The sequence below is a fragment of the Anomaloglossus baeobatrachus genome, chromosome 12 (genome assembly GCF_048569485.1).
Source record: "Anomaloglossus baeobatrachus isolate aAnoBae1 chromosome 12, aAnoBae1.hap1, whole genome shotgun sequence".
NCBI classification, from domain to species: Eukaryota; Metazoa; Chordata; class Amphibia; order Anura; family Aromobatidae; genus Anomaloglossus; species Anomaloglossus baeobatrachus.
This window is the reverse complement of record NC_134364.1, coordinates 1-15,880: the sequence shown is the minus strand read 5'-3', so window position 1 is coordinate 15,880 and position 15,880 is coordinate 1. Positions and strand designations below refer to the sequence as shown.

At 52.8% G+C, this 15,880-nt stretch overlaps 1 protein-coding gene across 1 annotated transcript in view; it reads right to left on the bottom strand.

Moving 5' to 3' along the window:
* ABCD4 (ATP binding cassette subfamily D member 4) overlaps positions 1 to 12,508 on the bottom strand; it is a 235,596-nt gene extending 223,088 nt beyond the window's left edge. The window contains exons 1-2 of the mRNA XM_075330858.1: positions 12,395 to 12,508; positions 8,689 to 8,816 (exon numbers count right to left, since the gene is read on the bottom strand). Coding sequence (XP_075186973.1) covers positions 8,689 to 8,816; positions 12,395 to 12,428 — 162 coding nt within the window. The 5' untranslated portion in view covers positions 12,429 to 12,508. The remainder of the gene's footprint in view (positions 1 to 8,688; positions 8,817 to 12,394) is intronic.
* Positions 12,509 to 15,880: the final 3,372 nt, after the last annotated feature.

The following is a 15,880-nucleotide window of genomic DNA, read 5'->3' as shown; positions in this document are numbered from 1 at the left end:
ACAACTGCAGAGACAGAGCCATAACACAGGGTCACTGAGGTCCACCATCCTGCTCCACACTATACAACTGCAGAGACAAAGCCATAACACAGGGTCACTGAGGTCCACCATACTGCTCCACACTATACAACTGCGGAGACAGAGCAATAACACAGGGTCACTGAGGTCCACCATACTGCTGCACACTATACAACTGCGGAGACAAAGCCATAACACAGGGTCACTGAGGTCCACCATACTGCTCCACACTATACAACTGCAGAGACAAAGCCATAACACAGGGTCACTGAGGTCCACCATACTGCTCCACACTATACAACTGCAGAGACAGAGACATAACACAGGGTCACTGAGGTCCACCATACTGCTCCACACTATACAACTGCAGAGACAGAGCCATAACACAGGATCACTGAGGTCCACCATACTGCTCCACACTATACAATTGCAGAGACAGAGCCATAACACAGGGTCACTGAGGTCCACCATACTGCTCCACACTGCACAACTGCAGAGACAAAGCCATAACACAGGGTCACTGAGGTCCACCATACTGCTCCACACTATACAACTGCAGAGACAGAGCCATAACACAGGGTCACTGAGGTCTACCATACTGCTCCACACTATACAACTGCAGAGACAAAGCCATAACACAGGGTCACTGAGGTCCACCATACTGCTCTACACTATACAACTGCAGAGAAAAAGCCATAACACAGGGTCACTGAGGTCCACCATACTGCTCCACACTATACAACTGCAGAGACAAAGCCATAACACAGGGTCACTGAGGTCCACCATACTGCTCCACACTATACAACTGCAGAGACAAAGCCATAACACAGGGTCACTGAGGTCCACCATACTGCTCCACACTATACAACTGCAGAGACAAAGCCATAACACAGGGTCACTGAGGTCCACCATACTGCTCCACACTATACAACTGCAGAGACAAAGCCATAACACAGGGTCACTGAGGTCCACCATACTGCTCTACACTATACAACTGCAGAGACAAAGCCATAACACAGGGTCACTGAGGTCCACCATACTGCTCCACACTATACAACTGCAGAGACAAAGCCATAACACAGGGTCACTGAGGTCCACCATACTGCTCCACACTATACAACTTCAGAGACAGAGCCATAACACAGGGTCACTGAGGTCCACCATACTGCTCCACACTATACAACTGCAGAGACAAAGCCATAACACAGGGTCACTGAGGTCCACCATACTGCTCCACACTATACAACTGCAGAGACAGAGCCATAACACAGGGTCACTGAGGTCCACCACACTATACAACTGCAGAGACAAAGCCATAACACAGGGTCACTGAGGTCCACCATACTGCTCCACACTATACAACTGCGGAGACAGAGCCATAACACAGGGTCACTGAGGTCCACCATACTGCTCCACACTGCACAACTGCAGAGACAGAGCCATAACACAGGGTCACTGAGGTCCACCATACTGCTCCACACTATACAACTGCAGAGACAGAGCCATAACACAGGGTCACTGAGGTCCACCATACTGCTCCACACTATACAACTGCAGAGACAGAGCCATAACACAGGGTCACTGAGGTCCACCATACTGCTCCACACTATACAACTGCAGAGACAAAGCCATAACACAGGGTCACTGAGGTCCACCATACTGCTCCACACTATACAACTGCAGAGACAGAGCCATAACACAGGGTCACTGAGGTCCACCATACTGCTCCACACTATACAACTGCAGAGACAGAGCCATAACACAGGGTCACTGAGGTCCACCATACTGCTCCACACTATACAACTGCGGAGACAGAGCCATAACACAGGGTCACTGAGGTCCACCATACTGCTCCACACTATACAACTGCAGAGACAGAGCCATAACACAGGGTCACTGAGGTCCACCATACTGCTCCACACTATACAACTGCGGAGACAAAGCCATAACACAGGGTCACTGAGGTCCACCATACTGCTCCACACTATACAACTGCGGAGACAAAGCCATAACACAGGGTCAGTGAGGTCCACCATACTGCTCCACACTATACAACTGCAGAGACAGAGCCATAACACAGGGTCACTGAGGTCCACCATACTGCTCCACACTATACAACTGCAGAGACAGAGCCATAACACAGGGTCACTGAGGTCCACCATACTGCTCCACACTATATAACTGCAGAGACAAAGCCATAACACAGGGTCACTGAGGTCCGCCATACTGCTCCACACTATACAACTGCAGAGTCAGAGCCATAACACAGGGTCACTGAGGTCCACCATACTGCTCCACACTATACAACTGCAGAGACAAAGCCATAACACAGGGTCACTGAGGTCCACCATACTGCTCCACACTATACAACTGCAGAGACAGAGCCATAACACAGGGTCACTGAGGTCCACCATACTGCTCCACACTATACAACTGCAGAGACAGAGCCATAACACAGGGTCACTGAGGTCCACCATACTGCTCCACACTGCACAACTGCAGAGACAGAACCATAACACAGGGTCACTGAGGTCCACCATACTGCTCCACACTATACAACTGCAGAGACAAAGCCATAACACAGGGTCACTGAGGTCCACCATACTGCTCCACACTATACAACTGCAGAGACAAAGCCATAACACAGGGTCACTGAGGTCCACCATACTGCTCCACACTGCACAACTGCAGAGACAGAGCCATAACACAGGGTTACTGAAGTCCACCATACTGCTCCACACTATACAACTGCGGAGACAAAGCCATAACACAGGGTCACTGAGGTCCACCATACTGCTCCACACTGCACAACTGCAGAGACAGAGCCATAACACAGGGTCACTGAGGTCCAACATAGTGCTCCACACTGCACAACTGCAGAGACAGAGCCATAACACAGGGTCACTGAGGTCCACCATACTGCTCCACACTATACAACTGCAGGGACAGAGCCATAACACAGGGTCACTGAGGTCCACCATACTGCTCCACACTATACAACTGCAGAGACAGAGCCATAACACAGGGTCACTGAGGTCCACCATACTGCTCCACACTATACAACTGCAGGGACAGAGCCATAACACAGGGTCACTGAGGTCCACCATACTGCTCCACACTGCACAACTGCAGAGACAGAGCCATAACACAGGGTCACTGAGGTCCACCATACGGCTCCACACTATACAACTGCAGAGACAAAGCCATAACACAGGGTCACTGAGGTCCACCATACTGCTCCACACTATACAACTGCAGAGACAGAGCCATAACACAGGGTCACTGAGGTCCACCATACTGCTCCACACTATACAACTGCAGAGACAGAACCATAACACAGGGTCACTGAGGTCCGCCATACTGCTCCACACTATACAACTGCAGAGACAAAGCCATAACACAGGGTCACTGAGGTCCACCATACTGCTCCACACTATACAACTGCGGAGACAGAGCCATAACACAGGGTCACTGAGGTCCACCATACTGCTCCACACTATACAACTGCAGAGACAGAGGCATAACACAGGGTCACTGAGGTCCACCATACTGCTCCACACTATACAACTGCAGAGACAGAGCCATAACACAGGGTCACTGAGGTCCACCATACTGCTCCACACTGCACAACTGCAGAGACAAAGCCATAACACAGGGTCACTGAGGTCCACCATACTGCTCCACACTGCACAACTGCAGAGACAGAGCCATAACACAGGGTCACTGAGGTCCACCATACTGCTCCACACTATACAACTGCAGAGACAAAGCCATAACACAGGGTCACTGAGGTCCACCATACTGCTCCACACTATACAACTGCAGAGACAAAGCCATAACACAGGGTCACTGAGGTCCACCATACTGCTCCACACTATACAACTGCAGAGACAGAGCCATAACACAGGGTCACTGAGGTCCACCATACTGCTCCACACTATACAACTGCAGAGACAGAGCCATGACACAGGGTCACTGAGGTCCGCCATACTGCTCCACACTATACAACTGCAGAGACAGAGCCATAACACAGGGTCACTGAGGTCCACCATACTGCTCCACACTATACAACTGCAGAGACAAAGCCATAACACAGGGTCACTGAGGTCCACCATACTGCTCCACACTATACAACTGCAGAGACAGAGCCATAACACAGGGTCACTGAGGTCCACCATACTGCTCCATACTATACAACTGCGGAGACAGAGCCATAACACAGGGTCACTGAGGTCCACCATACTGCTCCACACTATACAACTGCAGAGACAAAGCCATAACACAGGGTCACTGAGGTCCACCATACTGCTCCACACTATACAACTGCAGAGACAAAGCCATAACACAGGGTCACTGAGGTCCACCATACTGCTCCACACTATACAACTGCAGAGACAGAGCCATAACACAGGGTCACTGAGGTCCACCATACTGCTCCACACTATACAACTGCAGAGACAAAGCCATAACACAGGGTCACTGAGGTCCACCATACTGCTCCACACTATACAACTGCAGAGACAGAGCCATAACACAGGGTCACTGAGGTCCACCATACTGCTCCACACTATACAACTGCAGAGACAAAGCCATAACACAGGGTCACTGAGGTCCACCATACTGCTCCACACTATACAACTGCAGAGACAAAGCCATAACACAGGGTCACTGAGGTCCACCATACTGCTCCACACTATACAACTGCAGAGACAAAGCCATAACACAGGGTCACTGAGGTCCACCATACTGCTCCACACTGCACAACTGCAGAGACAGAGCCATAACACAGGGTCACTGAGGTCCACCATACTGCTCCACACTATACAACTGCAGAGACAAAGCCATAACACAGGGTCACTGAGGTCCACCATACTGCTCCACACTGCACAACTGCAGAGACAGAGCCATAACACAGGGTCACTGAGGTCCACCATACTGCTCCACACTATACAACTGCAGAGACAAAGCCATAACACAGGGTCACTGAGGTCCACATACTGCTCCACACTATACAACTGCAGAGACAGAGCCATAACACAGGGTCACTGAGGTCCACCATACTGCTCCACACTATACAACTGCAGAGACAGAGCCATAACACAGGGTCACTGAGGTCCACCATACTGCTCCACACTATACAACTGCAGAGACAAAGCCATAACACAGGGTCACTGAGGTCCACCATACTGCTCCACACTATACAACTGCAGAGACAAAACCATAACACAGGGTCACTGAGGTCCACCATACTGCTCCACACTATACAACTGCAGAGACAAAGCCATAACACAGGGTCACTGAGGTCCACCATACTGCTCCACACTATACAACTGCAGAGACAGAGCCATAACACAGGGTCACTGAGGTCCACCATACTGCTCCACACTATACAACTGCAGAGACAGAGCCATAACACAGGGTCACTGAGGTCCACCATACTGCTCCACACTATACAACTGCAGAGACAGAGCCATAACACAGGGTCACTGAGGTCCACCATACTGCTCCACACTATACAACTGCAGAGACAGAGCCATAACACAGGGTCACTGAGGTCCACCCATACTGCTCCACACTATACAACTGCTGAGACAGAGCCATAACACAGGGTCACTGAGGTCCACCATACTGCTCCACACTATACAACTGCGGAGACAGAGCCATAACACAGAGTCACTGAGGTCCACCATACTGCTCCACACTATACAACTGCAGAGACAGAGCCATAACACAGGGTCACTGAGGTCCACCATACTGCTCCACACTATACAACTGCAGAGACAGAGCCATAACACAGGGTCACTGAGGTCCACCATACTGCTCCACACTATACAACTGCAGAGACAGAGCCATAACACAGGGTCACTGAGGTCCACCATACTGCTCCACACTGCACAACTGCAGAGACAAAGCCATAACACAGGGTCACTGAGGTCCACCATACTGCTCCACACTATACAACTGCAGAGACAGAGCCATAACACAGGGTCACTGAGGTCCACCATACTGCTCCACACTGCACAACTGCAGAGACAGAGCCATAACATAGGGTCACTGAGGTCCACCATACTACTCCACACTATACAACTGCAGAGACAGAGCCATAACACAGGGTCACTGAGGTCCACCATACTGCTCCACACTATACAACTGCAGAGACAGAGCCATAACACAGGGTCACTGAGGTCCACCATACTGCTCCACACTGCACAACTGCGGAGACAAAGCCATAACACAGGGTCACTGAGGTCCACCATACTGCTCCACACTATACAACTGCAGAGACAGAGCCATAACACAGGGTCACTGAGGTCCACCATACTACTCCACACTATACAACTGCAGAGACAGAGCCATAACACAGGGTCACTGAGGTCCACCATACTGCTCCACACTATACAACTGCAGAGACAGAGCCATAACACAGGGTCACTGAGGTCCACCATACTGCTCCACACTGCACAACTGCGGAGACAAAGCCATAACACAGGGTCACTGAGGTCCACCATACTGCTCCACACTATACAACTGCAAAGACAAAGCCATAACACAGGGTCACTGAGGTCCACCATACTGCTCCACACTATACAACTGCAGAGACAAAGCCATAACACAGGGTCACTGAGGTCCACCATACTGCTCCACACTGCACAACTGCAGAGACAAAGCCATAACACAGGGTCACTGAGGTCCACCATACTGCTCCACACTATACAACTGCAGGGACAAAGCCATAACACAGGATCACTGAGGTCCACCATACTGCTCCACACTATACAACTGCAGAGACAGAGCCATAACACAGGGTCACTGAGGTCCACCATACTGCTCCACACTATACAACTGCAGAGACAGAGCCATAACACAGGGTCACTGAGGTCTACCATACTGCTCCACACTATACAACTGCAGAGACAGAGCCATAACACAGGGTCACTGAGGTCCACCATACTGCTCCACACTATACAACTGCAGGGACAGAGCCATAACACAGGGTCACTGAGGTCCACCATACTGCTCCACACTGCACAACTGCAGAGACAGAGCCATAACACAGGGTCACTGAGGTCCACCATACTGCTCCACACTATACAACTGCAGAGACAAAGCCATAACACAGGGTTACTGAAGTCCACCATACTGCTCCACACTATACAACTGCAGAGACAGAGCCATAACACAGGGTCACTGAGGTCCACCATACTGCTCCACACTATACAACTGCAGAGACAGAGCCATAACACAGGGTCACTGAGGTCCACCATACTGCTCCACACTGCACAACTGCGGAGACAAAGCCATAACACAGGGTCACTGAGGTCCACCATACTGCTCCACACTGCACAACTGCGGAGACAAAGCCATAACACAGGGTCACTGAGGTCCACCATACTGCTCCACACTATACAACTGCAGAGACAGAGCCATAACACAGGATCACTGAGGTCCACCATACTGCTCCACACTATACAACTGCAGAGACAGAGCCATAACACAGGGTCACTGAGGTCCACCATACTGCTCCACACTATACAACTGCAGAGACAGAGCCATAACACAGGGTCACTGAGGTCCACCATACTGCTCCACACTGCACAACTGCAGAGACAGAGCCATAACACAGGGTCACTGAGGTCCACCATACTGCTCCACACTATACAACTGCAGAGACAGAGCCATAACACAGGGTCACTGAGGTCCACCATACTGCTCCACACTATACAACTGCAGAGACAAAGCCATAACACAGGGTCCACTGAGGTCCACCATACTGCTCCACACTATAACAACTGCAGAGACAAAGCCATAACACAGGGTCACTGAGGTCCACCATACTGCTCCACACTATACAACTGCAGAGACAGAGCCATAACACAGGGTCACTGAGGTCCACCATACTGCTCCACACTATACAACTGCAGAGACAAAGCCATAACACAGGGTCACTGAGGTCCACCATACTGCTCCACACTGCACAACTGCAGAGACAGAGCCATAACACAGGGTCACTGAGGTCCACCATACTGCTCCACACTATACAACTGCAGAGACAGAGCCATAACACAGGGTCACTGAGGTCCACCATACTGCTCCACACTATACAACTGCAGAGACAAAGCCATAACACAGGGTCACTGAGGTCCACCATACTGCTCCACACTATACAACTGCAGAGACAAAGCCATAACACAGGGTCACTGAGGTCCACCATACTGCTCCACACTATACAACTGCAGAGACAGAGCCATAACACAGGGTCACTGAGGTCCACCATACTGCTCCACACTATACAACTGCAGAGACAAAGCCATAGCACAGGGTCACTGAGGTCCACCATACTGCTCCACACTATACAACTGCAGAGACAAAGCCATAACACAGGGTCACTGAGGTCCACCATACTGCTCCACACTATACAACTGCAGAGAACAGAGCCATAACACAGGGTCACTGAGGTCCACCATACTGCTCCACACTATACAACTGCAGAGACAGAGCCATAACACAGGGTCACTGAGGTCCACCATACTGCTCCACGCTGCTGACAATCCCCGTCTTGGACAGGGTGGACCGTTTGCAGACAGAGGATTATCACATCTCCACATCACAGAAACAAACGGCTGTAAAAGAAAAAAAAACGCAGACAGCAGAAGACGTCACCGCGCTCACCACAGAAATGGCCACAATCAGCATCACAGCCAGCACCGCCAGCTTCCGGAAACCGCCCAGATCCCCAGCGGACAGGACCCCATAGAACTGACTGGGCAAAACCCCCACTCGATAGATCACCAGCTGCCCTGGAAGAGAAGAGTGAGCGGTAAGCGAGAGCAAGGCTCCCCGAATTATACCGAAAAATACGACCGTCCTGTATCAATCACACACAGATTACACCGTCCTGTATCAATCACACACAGATTATACCGTCCTGTACTGACCACACACAGATTACACCGTCCTGTACAGATTACACCTTCCTGTACAGATTACAACCGTCCTGTATCAATCACACACAGATTACACCCTCCTGTACAGATAACACACAGATTACACCTTCCTGTACAGATCACACACAGATTACACCGTCCTGTACAGATCACACACAGATTACACCGTCTTGTATCAATCACACACAGATTATACCATCCTGTACTGACCACACATCCTGTACAGATTACACCTTCCTGTACAGATTACACCATCCTGTATCAATCACACACAGATTATACCGTCCTGTACAGATAACACACAGATTACACCGTCCTGTACAGATCACACACAGATTACACCGTCCTGTATCAATCACACACAGATTATACCGTCCTGTACAGATAACACACAGATTACACCGTCCTGTATCAATCACACACAGATTATACCGTCCTGTACTGACCACACACAGATTACACCTTCCTGTACAGATTACACCGTCCTGTATCAATCACACACAGATTACACCGTCCTGTACTGACCACACACAGATTACACCTTCCTGTACAGATTACACCGTCCTGTACAGATCACACACAGATTACACCGTCCTGTACAGATAACACACAGATTACACCGTCCTGTACAGATCACACACAGATTACACCGTCCTGTATCAATCACACACAGATTATACCGTCCTGTACAGATAACACACAGATTACACCGTCCTGTATCAATCACACACAGATTATACCGTCCTGTACTGACCACACACAGATTACACCTTCCTGTACAGATTACACCGTCCTGTATCAATCACACACAGATTACACCGTCCTGTACTGACCACACACAGATTACACCTTCCTCTACAGATTACACCGTCCTGTATCAATCACACACAGATTATACAGTCCTGTACTGACCACACACAGATTACACCTTCCTGTACAGATTACACCGTCCTGTATCAATCACACACAGATTACACCTTCCTGTACTGACCACACACAGATTACACCTTCCTGCACAGATTACACTGTCCTGTACTGCTCACACACAGATTACACCATCCTGTACTGACCACACAGATTACACCGTCCTGTACTGACCACACACAGATTACACCGTCCTGTACATATCACACACAGATTACACCGTCCTGTACTGACCACACACAGGCTACACCGTCCTGTACTGACCACACAGATTACACCGTCCTGTACTGACCACACAGATTACACCGTCCTGTACTGACCACACACAGACTACACCGTCCTGTACTGACCACACAGATTACACCGTCCTGTACCGTCCACACACAGATTACACCGTCCTGTACTGACCACACACAGATTACACCGTCCTGTACCGTCCACACACAGATTACACCGTCCTGTACTGACCACACACAGATTACACCGTCCTGTACCGTCCACACACAGATTACACCGTCCTGTACTGACCACACACAGATTACACCGTCCTGTACTGACCACACACAGATTACACCGTCCTGTACTGACCACACACAGATTACACCGTCCCTGTACTGACCACACACAGATTACACCGTCCTGTACTGACCACACAGATTACACCGTCCTGTACTGACCACACACAGACTACACCGTCCTGCACTGACCACACACAGATTACACCGTCCTGTACTGACCACACACAGATTACACCTTCCTGTACAGATTACACCGTCCTGTATCAATCACACACAGATTATACCGTCCTGTACTGACCACACACAGATTACACCTTCCTGTACAGATTACACCGTCCTGTATCAATCACACACAGATTACACCGTCCTGTACTGACCACACACAGACTACACCGTCCTGTACTGACCACACAGATTACACCGTCCTGTACTGACCACACACAGATTACACCGTCCTGTACTGACCACACACAGATTACACCGTCCTGTACTGACCACACACAGATTACACCGTCCTGTACTGACCACACAGATTACACCGTCCTGTACTGACCACACACAGACTACACCGTCCTGTACTGACCACACACAGATTACACCGTCCTGTACTGACCACACACAGACTACAACCGTCCTGTACTGACCACACACAGATTACACCGTCCTGTACTGACCACACACAGACTACACCGTCCTGTACTGACCACACAGATTACACCGTCCTGTACCGTCCACACACAGATTACACCGTCCTGTACTGACCACACACAGATTACACCGTCCTGTACTGACCACACAGATTACACCGTCCTGTACTGACCACACACAGACTACACCGTCCTGTACTGACCACACACAGATTACACCGTCCTGTACTGATCACACACAGATTACACCGTCCTGTACTGACCACACACAGACTACACCGTCCTGTACTGACCACACACAGATTACACCGTCCTGTACTGACCACACACAGATTACACCTTCCTGTACAGATTACACCGTCCTGTATCAATCACACACAGATTATACCGTCCTGTACTGACCACACACAGATTACACCTTCCTGTACAGATTACACCGTCCTGTATCAATCACACACAGATTATACCGTCCTGTACTGACCACACACAGATTACACCTTCCTGCACAGATTACACTGTCCTGTACTGCTCACACACAGATTACACCGTCCTGTACTGACCACAGAGATTACACCGTCCTGTACTGACCACACACAGATTACACCGTCCTGTACATATCACACACAGATTACACCGTCCTGTACTGACCACACACAGACTACACCATCCTGTACTGACCACACACAGACTACACCGTCCTGTACTGACCACACAGATTACACCGTCCTGTACTGACCACACACAGATTACACCGTCCTGTACCGTCCACACACAGACTACACCGTCCTGTACTGATCACACACAGATTACACCGTCCTGTACTGACCACACACAGATTACACCGTCCTGTACTGACCACACAGATTACACCGTCCTGTACTGATCACACACAGATTACACCGTCCTGTACAGATGACACACAGATTACACCGTCCTGTACCGTCCACACACAGATTACACCGTCCTGTACTGATCACACACAGATTACACCGTCCTGTACAGATGACACACAGATTACACCGTCCTGTACCGTCCACACACAGATTACACCGTCCTGTACTGATCACACACAGATTACACCGTCCTGTACTGATCACACACAGATTACACCCGTCCTGTACAGATGACACACAGATTACACCGTCCTGTACTGATCACACACAGATTACACCGTCCTGTACAGATGACACACAGATTACACCGTCCTGTACTGATCACACACAGATTACACCGTCCTGTACCGTCCACACACAGATTACACCGTCCTGTACCGTCCACACACAGATTACACCGTCCTGTACTGACCACACAGATTACACCGTCAGTCGCGCACGTTACAGACCTGTCAGTGCCACCATCAGTAGTGTCAGGAGCATCAGCGCGTTCTCTGAAGTCCATCCTGGAAACAGCACAGACTGCAGCGCCAGGAAGCGTCGCAGGAAGAGCGCGTCCAGACGAGGCCTGAGAGGAAGCGACAAGGCGAAACGTCAGACTGATCCAGTGTCTGACCACCGCCACCCCCCACTACAACCCTCCCCATTATTAAACAGCCCCGTCATCCCCCTCCAGCCTCACTAGCCCCACCTCCTCCAGCCTGCACTAGCCCCACCTCCTCCAGCCTCCATTAGCCCCACCTCCTCCAGCCTCCACTAGCCCCACCTCCTCCAGCCCCCACTAGCCCCACCTACTCCTGTCCCCATTATCCCCACCTACCTCCTGTCCCCATTATCCCCACCTCCTCCAGCCTCCATTAGCCCCACCTCCTCCAGCCTCCACTAGCCCCACCTCCTCCAGCCCCCACTAGCCCCACCTACTCCTGTCCCCATTATCCCCACCTACCTCCTGTCCCCATTATCCCCACCTCCTCCAGTCCCCATTAGCCCCACCTCCTCCAGTCCCCATTAGCCCCACCTCCTCCAGTCCCCATTAGCCCCCACCTCCTCCAGTCCCCATTAGCCCCACCTCCTCCAGTCCCCATTAGCCCCACCTCCTCCAGTCCCCATTAGCCCCACCTCCTCCAGCCCCCATTAGCCCCACCTCCTCCAGCCCCCATTAGCCCCACCTCCTCCATCCCCCATTAGCCCCACCTCCTCCATCCCCCATTAGCCCCACCTCCTCCAGTCCCCAATTAGCCCCACCTCCTCCAGTCCCCATTAGCCCCACCTCCTCCAGCCCCCATTAGCCCCACCTCCTCCAGCCCCCATTAGCCCCACCTCCTCCAGTCCCCATTAGCCCCACCTCCTCCAGTCCCCATTAGCCCCACCTCCTCCAGTCCCCATTAGCCCCACCTCCTCCTGTCCCCATTAGCCCCACCTCCTCCAGTCCCCATTAGCCCCACCTCCTCCAGTCCCATTAGCCCCACCTCCTCCAGTCCCATTAGCCCCACCTCCTCCAGTCCCCATTAGCCCCACCTCCTCCAGTCCCCATTAGCCCCACCTCCTCCAGCCCCCATTAGCCCCACCTCCTCCAGCCCCCATTAGCCCCACCTCCTCCAGCCCCCATTAGCCCCACCTCCTCCATCCCCCATTAGCCCCACCTCCTCCAGTCCCCCATTAGCCCCACCTCCTCCAGTCCCCATTAGCCCCACCTCCTCCAGCCCCCATTAGCCCCACCTCCTCCAGCCCCCATTAGCCCCACCTCCTCCATCCCCCATTAGCCCCACCTCCTCCATCCCCCATTAGCCCCACCTCCTCCAGTCCCCATTAGCCCCACCTCCTCCAGTCCCCATTAGCCCCACCTCCTCCAGCCCCCATTAGCCCCACCTCCTCCAGCCCCCATTAGCCCCACCTCCTCCAGTCCCCATTAGCCCCACCTCCTCCAGTCCCCATTAGCCCCACCTCCTCCAGTCCCCATTAGCCCCACCTCCTCCTGTCCCCATTAGCCCCACCTCCTCCAGTCCCCATTAGCCCCACCTCCTCCAGTCCATTAGCCCCACCTCCTCCAGTCCCATTAGCCCCACCTCCTCCAGTCCCCATTAGCCCCACCTCCTCCAGTCCCCATTAGCCCCACCTCCTCCAGTCCTCATTAGCCCCACCTCCTCCAGTCCCCATTAGCCCCACCTCCTCCAGTCCCCATTAGCCCCACCTCCTCCAGTCCCCATTAGCCCCACCTCCCCCAGTCCTCATTAGCCCCACCTCCTCCAGTCCCCATTAGCCCCACCTCCTCCAGCCCCCATTAGCCCCACCTCCTCCAGTCCCCATTAGCCCCACCTCCTCCAGTCCCCATTAGCCCCACCTCCTCCAGTCCCCATTAGCCCCACCTCCTCCAGTCCCATTAGCCCCACCTCCTCCTGTCCCCATTAGCCCCACCTCCTCCAGTCCTCATTAGCCCCACCTCCTCCAGTCCCCATTAGCCCCACCTCTTCCTGTCCCCATTAGCCCAACCTCCTCCAGTCCCCATTAGCCCCACCTCCTCCAGCCTCATTAGCCCCACCTCCTCCAGTCCCCATTAGCCCCACCTCCTCCAGTCCCCATTAGCCCCACCTCCTCCAGTCCCCATTAGCCCCACCTCCTCCAGTCCCCATTAGCCCCACCTCCTCCAGTCCTCATTAGCGCCACCTCCTCCAGCCCCCATTAGCCCCACCTCCTCCAGTCTCCATTAGCCCCACCTCCCCCAGTCCTCATTAGCCCCACCTCCTCCAGCTCCCATTAGCCCCACCTCCTCCAGTCCCCATTAGCCCCCACCTCCTCCAGTCCCCATTAGCCCCACCTCCTCCAGTCCCCATTAGCCCCACCTCCTCCAGTCCTCATTAGCCCCACCTCCTCCTGTCCCCATTAGCCCCACCTCCTCCAGTCCCCATTAGCCCCACCTCCTCCTGTCCCCATTAGCCCCACCTCCTCCAGTCCTCATTAGCCCCACCTCCTCCAGTCCCATTAGCCCCACCTCCTCCAGTCCCCATTAGCCCCACCTCCTCCTGTCCCCATTAGCCCCACCTCCTCCAGTCCCCATTAGCCCCACCTCCTCCAGCCTCATTAGCCCCACCTCCTCCAGTCCCCATTAGCCCCACCTCCTCCAGTCCCCATTAGCCCCACCTCCTCCAGTCCTCATTAGCCCCACCTCCTCCAGTCCCCATTAGCCCCACCTCCTCCAGTCCCCATTAGCCCCACCTCCTCCAGTCCCCATTAGCCCCACCTCCCCCAGTCCTCATTAGCCCCACCTCCTCCAGTCCCCATTAGCCCCACCTCCTCCAGTCCCCATTAGCCCCACCTCCTCCAGTCCCCATTAGCCCCACCTCCTCCAGTCCCCATTAGCCCCACCTCCTCCAGTCCCCATTAGCCCCACCTCCTCCAGTCCCCATTAGCCCCACCTCCTCCAGTCCCCATTAGCCCCACCTCCTCCAGCCCCCATTAGCCCCACCTCCTCCAGTCCCCATTAGCCCCACCTCCTCCAGTCCCCATTAGCCCCACCTTCTCCTGTCCCAATTAGCTCCACCTCTTTTAGTCCTCATTAGCCCCACCTCCTCCAGTCCCCATTAGCCCCACCTCCTCCAGTCCCCATTAGCCCCACCTCCTCCAGTCCCCATTAGCCCCACCTCCTCCAGCCCCCATTAGCCCCACCTCCTCCAGTCCCCATTAGCCCCACCTCCTCCAGTCCCCATTAGCCCCCACCTTCTCCTGTCCCAATTAGCTCCACCTCTTTTAGTCCTCATTAGCCCCACCTCCTCCAGTCCCCATTAGCCCCACCTCCTCCTGTCCCAATTAGCTCCACCTCTTTTAGTCCTCATTAGCCCCACCTCCTCCAGTCCCCTGCACAGATAAGTCGCACATTTATGACGTCACCACATACCATTCCTGTCTCAACTGAAGACCCTGCCCATTGAGCCGCCCGC